This window comes from Mercenaria mercenaria, unplaced genomic scaffold (genome assembly GCF_021730395.1).
Source record: "Mercenaria mercenaria strain notata unplaced genomic scaffold, MADL_Memer_1 contig_3066, whole genome shotgun sequence".
NCBI lineage: Eukaryota > Metazoa > Mollusca > Bivalvia > Venerida > Veneridae > Mercenaria > Mercenaria mercenaria.
In genome coordinates, this window is record NW_026461171.1 from 1,154 (window position 1) to 11,839 (window position 10,686).

Here is a 10,686-nt window from a genome sequence, read left to right on the forward strand (position 1 = left end):
TGTACATTCTCAAGTGTTTGGATACTGGATCTTGTGTAGGGGTCCCAGATGGTTGACGCGTATTCTAGTGTCGGTCGTACCATGGCCTTGTATGAGGCGTCCCTAACCGGTCGTGTGCAGTCCCTTAGGTTCCTTCTGAGGAAGCCAACAGTACGGTTAGCGTTGTTTGCCGTGTTGTTTATGTAGGTCTCCCAGGAAAGTGTGTTTGTTATTGTCACTCCCAAGTACTTGCTGGCGTCGACAACTTCGAGTTGGTGGCCATGGAGGTAGTATGCTGTTGGGATAGTCGTCTTCCGGCTGTGTGGGGCAATGCGTATGACAGTGCATTTGGCTGGGTGAAAACTCATCTGCCAAGTTTCTTCCCATTTTTCCAGGGCTGTTAAGTCCTCCTGGAGTTGCGGTCTGTCAATATCGTTACTAATGGCCTTGAACAGCATACTATCATCAGCAAATAATTTGGTGGATGATGTCTTGATGGATTCTGGGAGGTCATTAATATATGCCAGAAACAACAATGGGCCGGGTCTGTGCCTTGTGGAACGCCGGATAGAACATCTACTGTTTCTGACTTGGCGCCGTCCAGGACTACTTGTTGAGTGCGATGACTCAGAAATGACTTGATCCACATCTTGGTGTTACCTCTGACCCCTGTAGTGATCAAGCTTCTGCAGCAGGCAAGAAGGATGATATCGACCTGTTTCCCTTTTGCAGCAGTGGAGGCTATCTCTTGTATTGTTGTAAGGAATTGACTTTCACAGGAGCGTCGTTTCCTAAAGCCGTGCTGGTTGTCGCATAGGACATCTTGCTTGTCGAAGTGGGTCATCACACTGCTATTGACTATGTGCTCAAGTAGCTTGCACGTTATTGATGTGAGGGACACTGGCCTGTACTTTGCTGCCTGGTGTCTGTCGCCTTTCTTGAATAGTGGCACTTCTGATGCTTCTCTCCAGTCGGCTTCTCCGGAGTTAATTGAATGTTGAAATAATTTTGCAAGGGCTGGTGCTAATTCATTTGCTGCTGTTTTGAGGATGAACGATGAAATTTCATCTGGTCCGCATGCCTTGTGTGTGTTGAGGTTTAATAATAGTTTGTGTACCCCTTTCCAGTCAACTTTTATTTTGTCCATGGTTGGAGTTAGCCTTGGACCTTTATCTGGCATGTTAGTCTTGTATTCTCTGGTAAATACCGAAACAAACTGGTCATTGAGGATGTTGGCTTTTGCTTTGCTGTTGCTCTGCAGGAAGCCATCTTTGTTCTTTAGTGGGGCTGCTCCGGAGGATTCCTGGCCTTTGCTCTTAATGTAAGAGAAGAACTTCTTGGAATCTTCTCTGAGGTTGCCACTCAGATCCTTTGTCAGATATGTCTTGTCTGCTTTTCTTGTTAAGTATTGGACCTCCTTCTGGAGACGTTTGTATCTGTCTAGATCTTTCTTAAGGATGGTTTTTCTTGCTTTATGGTAGGCTCACTGTTTTTGCCAGATTTCTCGCCTGATTTCTGTGTTCATCCAGGGATTTGTGTACCTTGAAGACGAAAGCTTGGTGGGGACCCTCTTCTTGATGCAATCAAGTATGGTCGTCTTGAGCCTACCCCAGGAGTTGTTGATATCAGGGTCTGAGGTATCAACTGTCTCTGCTAGGTTGGCTAGGTCTTCCTTTATGCCCTGAATGTCCGCTTTCTTCCAGAGTTTGATTTCTCTTCTTGGAGGTTTTGGTCTTCGAGCTGATATGGTTGTGTCAAATAAGACGATGTCGTGGTCACTGCATCCAAGGCATGGGTTTGCATCTCTGTTTGAAGCTTGGATGTGTGGTGAGTATCAGGTCCAGAGTGTTATGTTTACGTGTTGGAAAGTCAGAGACTATGTCTAGAAATGTCTGATTTACCCCTGATGAGTATTGGTTGCTGCTTATGGAAAGATGTTTCCAATCTATATCTGTTAAGTTGAAGTCGCCTGCAATGATAAGGATATTCTTTTTGGCCATGAGTTTTAGAGTATTGAATTCCTCTCGTACATGCCTGAGGTACTCTTCATCTACTTTGTTTGGTGGTCTGTAGAACACTGCTATGTGTACATTCTTCTTGTCAGCTTTGAAGGTGGCGCTCATCGTTTCCAAGTGGCTGCTTACCTTGATGTCAGTCAGGTGGAGATGCTTCTTTGCGGCTATGAGGATACCGCCGTGAGGGTCATTGGGTCGATCTCTCATCTTTCATCTTAATCACCAGACGCTTTACAAAGAAAGACAACTCCATATAGACTAAGTTTAAAGAATTCAATCTATGAAATCTCATGGACAATGCAGTCATCTGGCAATACCGATTTATTGTTAATTTTCAGACTTTTGAGGTTGTATTTTACACTAGCTTTGCCAATTTCTCTTCATTTTTCAAAGTGTACCATGCTTTTGCTTTGTACTGGTAACTTCCGCAACTTGTATTTGCGCACCTCCTATTGGAGTAGTAAATATATTGTCATTAGGAACACTTTAAATCCAATATCGAAGAAGAATAACACTTGTCATGCCTATTTACGCAGTCATTTTAAATCATTTACAACCCGATAAACTTGTGGTATATACAACACGTTAGCTAAAATCAATACTTCACTTCCGGTACTGTCTATAGTCTGTATCAAAGTTTATAATTATAGTATAATTTATTAATGCCTATGTGTGGTCTGTATTTTGGGGTTTAACAAGTGTGGCTGGGTGTAAGTAAATGCACTCTAGCAAGGTGGAATCTGTAGCACAGTGACTGACTTGCCCTCTCAATATTTATCTTCTCTTTTCTAGTGAGTTTTATAATAGGTGTGATTGATCTATGGGTACAATCAAGAATAAGCTGTGGTAGTAGGTTGCTTTTTTTAATATTTGCAAAACTGCCTGGCTGAATTTGATTCATAAGATCTTCCATCATTTTGATACCATTGTTTCTGTTAGCGGTCAAACTTGGACAGCGAGTGAGAAAATGTTCTATTGTCTCTTCTTCTGTATAACAGAGTTGGCAGGTACCATTGACATCAGTTTGGTTGAATTTTGCCAAGTTCGTTTGAAATATGTAAGTTCCTGTGATAAGTCTTACTTTTATCTCCCATTGTCTAAGTTCATAATCTATGGCTCGTGCTGCCTTCCACACATTGTGAGGTTCCCTAGTAGGCTGATCCTGTATTTGTAAGTACTTTAATGAGGATTTTTCTACCATATTCTTGGACCATTCTGTATGCCAAAATTTACTGACAGCAGCATTTACAGTGGATTTCCATTCTTTTTTTCCAACGGGATTATCAAAGATGGTTCTGGCGTCTGGTAATTGATATTTATGTAGAGCTGCTTTAGCAGTTGTTGCAAGGGAATACCCTTCATTTCAGTTCATTGTTAATTGTCTGGATAGTATTTTGTGTTCAGCAGATTCTTTATTCCGGGCAACATTTAGGAAAAGGGATAGTCTCCTTTTGTCAATGACTAATTCTATAGGTTCAACTCCAAGCAGTATGTGTATTCCTGTGTTGGCAGTTCTTTCTGGTAGGCTTTGGAAATGTTTCAACATAGTTCTTTGCTGAATTTCTAATTTTTCTATGTCTGATTTGCAAACACGGAGAACCTCTATGCCATAGAGTGCTCTTGGAAGAGAATAGGTATTCCATAGTTTTTTTGATACTAGTGGTGAAAGTCCACAACGAGCATGAAGACCTGGTCTGAGCATTGCATATGTAGTCTGCCTGGCAACCTTTACCCGGTCATCTGTGTTAAGATTGTTTTTCCGTGTCCTTTGTATGCCGAGGTGTTTAATTGTGCCTGATTGAGAAATTTCCTTACCATTTAAGGTAACTGGTCCAAATGGCTTACCCTTTATATTCAGTACTTCTGATTTTTGTGGGTTGATAGTGACCCTGTGTTTATTACAGCAGAACCCTACTATGTCGAGCATCGCCTGTAGATTGTATTCAGTGGTAGCAAGGAGTGCAACATCATCAGCACAGGTTGGAGCTGCTACGCTAACTTCCCCAATGCAGGCTCCTAACCCACTGTTTGTAAGACAGTCCAGGGTACTGTTATTATAGGCCTTGTATAGTGTTGTAGACAATTTGGCGCCTTGCTTTGTACCTTGTTGCAAGATGAATTTTTCTGAGAGGTCGTCATTCCATTTAACTTTTACACTAGCATCTTGGTAAAGATTTTTCAAAAGAACCCAAAGTTTGCCTTGTACTCCCAGATGGTAAAGTTTGTTGAACAATATGTTGTGATCCACATGCAGTGTCGAAAGCCTTTTGTTTTTCTTTCATCTTAATCACCAGACGCTTTACAAAGAAAGACATCTCTATATAGACTAAGTTTAAAGAATTCAATCTATGAAATCTCATGGACAATGCAGTCATCTGGCAATACCGATTTATTGTTAATTTTCAGACTTTTGAGGTTGTATTTTACAATAGCTTTGCAAATTTCTCTTCTTTGTAGGAAAGAAAACATTTTTCAAAGTGTGCCATGTTTTTCTTTCATCTTAATCACCAGACGCTTAAATTTACAAAGAAAGACAACTCCATATAGACTAAGTAGGTGTAACAACACTAAAATCTCAACTGATGTGAAGAGCTGAAGACGCGAATTTTTCAAGAACAGGGATAGCAATGCCGGTGTTTCTCTATTTAAATATGTTTGCTTTTTATGTACACTGGCAATATTGTGAGCATACAGAAAGAACAAAATTCCCGACTTTTTCCAGGTTTTTTTTTTGCTCTTTCAAGTACTTTCAAGCCCTTGAAAATGAAATGAAAAATTCAAGGACTTTTCCAGTTTTCCAGGAAGCGTGGGAACCCTGCAGATGATAAACAGTTCAAACACTATATGCTTCACATGTCTTTAAAATTGGGTGGAAAAATACACACAGACAATTGGCACAAGTTAATGGTGTTTTGGACGATTTATAATGGTTATCTGCATCCAGCAGTTCATGAAAAGAAGTTGTTTAATGGTATTTCTACATTTAGCTCTACTTGCCCCCAAAACAGGGTTGGATGATGCCATTTTACCAAGTTTGGACGAGGACCTTACGGTGATACTACCGATCGACTTCGGTGAAGTTCTATTAAGACATAATTTAGAAGAAGTTGTTAAAAGGTATTTCTATCTTTAGCTCTAGCAGCCCCCATAAAGGAGCCAGATGTTATCATTGATCGAAGTTGGAAGCAGACCATATAATGGTGCCACAGTGAAGTTTAATGAAGATCCATCAAGCAATTTCTATTTTTAGCTCTTGCAACCCCTGTGGTTTCAGACAAGTGCCCCCATCTGAACAAAATTGGGAGCAAACCTTTTAATGAAGCTATAGACAAAGTTTGATGAAGATCCATCTAGCAGTTTATGAGGAAGAGTTAAAAGATATTTCTATCTTTAGCTCTAGCGGCCCCCTAAAAGGATCCAAGTGTCCCCATTTGAATATAATTGTGAGAGTACCTTACAATGATGCTACAGACCAAATTTGATGAAGATCCATCAAGTGGTTCAGATCGACCATAAGGAGAAGTCATTTAAAGGTAATTCTATTTTTCAGCTCTTGTGGCCCCTAAAAGGGGCTAATTGCACCCATTTGAGAAGAATTGGGAGAGGACTTACAACGATGTAATATATCAAGTTTGCAGTTCATGAGAAAAAGTTATTTAAAGGTGTTTCTATTTCTTTAATGTTGTTTTTGTTGGGTTTAACATCACACCAACGCAATTAAAGGTCGTATGGCAACTTTCCAGTTTTGTATGTGGAGGAAGACCATGTGTGCCCCTCCATGAATTATTTCATCACAGGCGGGCACCTAGGTAGAACCACTGACCTTCAGAAAGCCAGCCGGATGGCATCGCCACATGGAGAATTCAAAACCCCGAGTGAGGCTCAAACCCATATCAGTGAGGGGCAAGTGATTTGAAGTCAGCGACCATAACCACTCAGCAATAGTTTCCCCTATTTCTATCTCTAGCAGTCCCTAAAAGGGAACAAGCACCCCCATTTGAAAAGAATTCGGAGAGAACCTTACAATGATGCTACACACCAACTTTGATGAGGATCCATCTTGTGAAGAAGTTATTTAAAGTTATTTCCGCCTTTAGCTCTAGCGGATCATAACAGGGTCCACATTTGAACAAAAATGCAAGAGGACCTTATAAAGATGCTACAAACCATGTTCAATACAGATCTATCCAGTAGTTCATAAGTCATTGACAACCTCTTCTATTTTTAACTTTAGCAACCCATAAAAGGAGCGAAGCGCTCCAATTTGAAAACTAGAAATGTATCACAGACACGGATGCCCCCGCAACATGAGAAAGGTCACAGGAATAAGTTATTTATAGTAACAACTAAGGGAAGTTAATCTTGAAAAAAAAATCCCAAGTCCACACAAAAATCCTTACCAGGTAGAGATAGGTTAAAATACTTCTCAAAATTGGATGTAACATGCATGTTGTACTACAGGAAAGTGGTCTTGTTTTTTCCCTACGACCAGTAATAAAAAAGTTACAATATAAGCTATTTAAAGTAACAACAAAGGGAAGTAATTCTATACTAGGAACCTGGTTATTGCGCATGACATTCTGTCTCATGAGGGTATACAACTGAGGCAACTTGCATCAAAATCCCTCCATGCATGAAGAAGAAATGCTCATGACAGTCATTCTTGTATGTGACCTTTGGCCTCTAAGTGTGACCTTGACCTTAGACCTAAGGACCTGGTTGTTGCGCATGACACATCGTCTATCCATGCTTATTATTTGTGTCAAATTATTTTGAAATCGGACCATGCATGTCAAAGTTATGGACTGGACACGAGGACCACATTATCAGTATATATGTAGTGAAAATTGGCTATGTTCAAGCAAGGACTGTGACCTTGACCTTTGAGCTAGGGACCTGGTTGTTGTGCTTAAAACATCATCTATCCATGCTTATTATTTGTGTCAAATATTTTGAAATCGGACCATGCATGTCAAAGTTATGGACCGGACACGAACATCACCCTTTCCCGATCACACAAACAAATGGACAAACACACACACGGACAGGGGTAACACTATATGCTCCCCCATTTATGGCGGGGGCATAAAAACTTTGGAGCAGACCTTATAATTATGCTACAGATCAAGAATTTGATGAAGATCTATCAAGAGGTTAATGAAAACGTCATTTAAAGTTTTTTTTCTATTTTTGCCCTTGTAGCCCCTAAAAGAGGCCAAGCTCAAATATTTGTATAAACTTAACAGAAAACCATGCTGGGACGCTACTGACCATGTTTGATGCAATTCTGCAGTAGTTTCAGAGGAGATTTTATCTGAAAACAAGAGTGCCAGAATGTCACAATATACGCCCGTCACAGCAAATTTCTTTACTCTAGCTGCTGTATTGCAAATGAATTTAATTTTGTGGTTGTTTAGTAATCATTGTAAGTCTTTTGATTTCCTAAGTCCACCAAAAAAATTCCTTACCAGGTAGAGAGACCTTAAAATACACCTAAAATTTGAAAGTAACATCTATGTTGTACCACAGAAAAGTGGTCTTGGTTTTTCCCTATGGTCAATTATAAAAAAGTTACAATATAAGTTATTTATAGTAACAATTAAGGGAAGTTAATCTTAAAAAAAAAAAAAAAATCCAAAAAAATTGTAAGTCCACACAAAAATCTTTACCAGGTAGAGATTGGTCAAAATACACCTCAAAATTGGATGTAGCATGCATGTTGTACTACAGAAAAGTGGTCTTGTTTTTTCCCTACGACTAGTAATGAAGAAGTTACAATATAAGCTATTTACAGTAACAACAAAGGGAAGTAATTCTAAAGAAAGGAACTGTGCATGACACTTCCTCTCATGATGGGGTATAATTGTGCCAAGTGACATCAAAATCCCTCCATGCATGAAAAAGAAATGCTTCGGACAAAGTCATTCTTGTATCTGACCTTTGGCCTCTAAGTGTGACCTTGACCTTAGACCTAGGGACCTAGTTCTTGCGCACAACACTTCGTCTCGTGGTGGAGAACATTTGTGCCAAGTTATATCAAAATCCCTCTATGCATGAAGAAAGAATGCTCCGGACAAAGTTTTCATTCTTGTATCCTTTGACCTCTAGGTGTGACCTTGACCTTAGATCCAGGGACCTGGTTCTTGTGCATGACACTCCGCCTCATGGTGGTGAATATTTGTGACAAGTTATATCAAAATCCCTCTATGCATGAAGAAGAAATGCTCCAGACAAAGTTTTCTTTCTTGTATCCTTTGACCTCTAAGTGTGACCTTGACCTAGACCTAGGGACCTGGTTCTTGCGCATGACACTCCGTCTCATGATGGTGAACAACTGTGCCAAGTTTCATCAAAATCCCTCCATGCATGTAGAAGACATCTCCGGACAAAGTCATTCTTGAATTTGACCTTTAACCTCTAAGTGTGACCTTGACCTTAGACCTAGGGACCTGGTTCTTGCGCATGACACTCCGTCTCATGATGGTGAACAACTGTGCCAAGTTTCATCAAAACCCCTCCATGCATGTAGAAGATATGCTCCGGACAAAGTCTGTGGACGCCGCGGCCCGCCCATCCGCCCGCCAGGGGCGTTCCCATAATACGTCCCGTTTTTCAAACGGGCGTATAAAAGTGTGGATGGACAGACGGATGATGGACAGACAGACGAACGGTAAGTGATCACATTAGCTAACCCATGCTCGGGTAAGCCTAGAAAAAAAATCTCTGTGTTAGGAATCAAAACCAGGTTGCCTCTGAAATGAAAACTATACTGCCATGTTGACCAATATACATAGAGGAATTTTTAATTAATGACCATTTATATACAGCTTCGTAATTCAGGTGGTTTACCTTCAGTACCCCTTTACAAACGCTTTTCAATCATGGAAAAATTGGCAGCAAGAGGCTGAAACGGGCCTTAGTCACTCACTTGTGAAAACCACAACTATCTGACCTTGTTTCCAAACAAGTCTGGTGAACATCCTTTAGGAAATTCATTAAAATGTAAGATACTTACAGGTTTTATTCTATATTTTGCTATGACGGCCCAAAAATGCGTTAAAATTAGATCAAACTGCAAGATAGAAAGTGTTTGGTTTTTTTAAATCTAATTTAAGCTCTAATGTCACCTAAAATGGACCAAGCAGAACCATTTGCCCAAGGGAGAGGACCTACAACGACGTTACATACCAAGTTTAATGAAGATCCGTCAAGCGGTTCATGAGAGGTTTTTCTATTTTTAGCTCCAGTGATCCCTAAAAGAGGCCAAGACAAGTTTGGGAGAGGACCTTACAATGAGGCTACAGACAAAGTTTGATGAAGATCCAGCCATTGTTTAATAAGAAGACATCATTTCCAAATTTTTTTCATTATAAAGGTAGTTCTGCACGTTTGATAAACCGGAAGTGATGGCGTAACATCATTTATCCGAAAAATGTAGAATAAAGCCTGGATAAGGCGTATGGAAATAAAAATAATTTTATGAATAAATGGCAACCTGTGAGAAAATGTATTACAATGGCACTGCTACTATCTTTCTTAAGTTGAAATATGATATTAAAACATCTGACATGCTAAATAATTCAAAATAATGTCTTGAAATTAGTGTGAAATGTGCGGTTCACTTTAATCATGGTCAAATATCTCAAAATTAAGCACACGGACCTATACATTTTATTTCCCAATTCAAATGCCATATGTTTATTTACAACTGTGAGGAATTTCTTTAAAATCTACATTTTAGAAAAAATTCTATTCGTGAAAATGTCATGAAAAATATGATTTTCTCATAGACCCACATTATGAAAAAATGCGTGAAGTCCAATTTTTTTCAAATCAGTCTAGCAAAAACTCAAGCACACAACCCTATATTTTTTATTTGCTGAATTTTCTATGTATATTCTGAAGTTTTGAAATATTAGAGTTTAATCATTGTAGAAAAAAATTCAATCCGAACGTGCAGAATTACCTTAACTCAAGTGGCAATTAAAAGGGCCAAACATGCCCACTTGAAAAAAATTTCAAAAGGACCTTACAGTGATGCTACAAACCAAGTTTGATGAATATCAATCAAATGTTCATTAGAGGAAGTTGTTTAAAAAGTATTTATATTTTCAGCTCTACATGGGGCAAAGCGTCGCCATTTGAAAAAATTGGCAGAAGACCTTATGGTAACACTACACACTAAGTTGATGAAGATCCATCCAGTGGTAAAGTTGTTTAAAGGTATTTCTATATTTAGCTCTAGTGAACCTTTAAAGGGGCTAAGGGACTCTTTTTGAAAACAAATTGGTAGAGGACCTTATAATGATGCTTTGGACCAAGTTTGATGAAGATCCATCAAGCAGTTCATGAGAAGAAATTGTTTAAAGGCATTTCCATTTTTAGCTCTAGCAGCTCTTAACAAGGGCCAAGCTCGCCCAACTGAACAAAATCGAGAGAGGACCTTATAATGATGCTACAGACCAAGTTTGATGAAGATCCATGAAGTGATTCGTATAAAAAGATCTTGTTTAAAGGTTTTTCTATCTTTAGCTCTAGCAGCCCTTAAAAAGGGCTAAGTGCCCCCAACTGAACGAAGTTGGCAAAGTTTGATGAAAATCTATGAAGAGGTGCATGAAAAAAAACAGTTTACAGCATTTCTATTTTTAGATTTAGTAGCGTGCCCATTTAAATAAATTTGGGAAGGGACCTT

The 10,686-nt window shown here is 39.3% G+C and overlaps 1 protein-coding gene across 1 annotated transcript; it reads right to left on the minus strand.

The window, feature by feature from the left end:
• Positions 1–379: 379 nt before the first annotated feature.
• On the minus strand, positions 380–2,201 carry LOC128552706 (uncharacterized). Its single transcript, XM_053533753.1, has 2 exons — positions 1,838–2,201; positions 380–1,449 (listed from the first exon to the last, which is right to left on the minus strand). Exons 1-2 carry the CDS (start codon positions 2,199–2,201, stop codon positions 380–382), a joined length of 1,434 nt encoding a protein of 477 aa, XP_053389728.1.
• Between the last annotated feature and the right edge of the window lie 8,485 nt (positions 2,202–10,686).

Excerpts from the sequence above, each read along its gene's own strand:
- LOC128552706 (XM_053533753.1), bottom strand. The coding sequence starts at position 2,201 with ATGAGAGATCGACCCAATGACCCTCACGGCGGTATCCTCATAGCCGCA. Across the intron at positions 1,450-1,837 it reads AGTCTCTGACTTTCCAACAC|CAAGAAAAACCATCCTTAAG; the intron begins GTAAACATAACA and ends CCTACCATAAAG.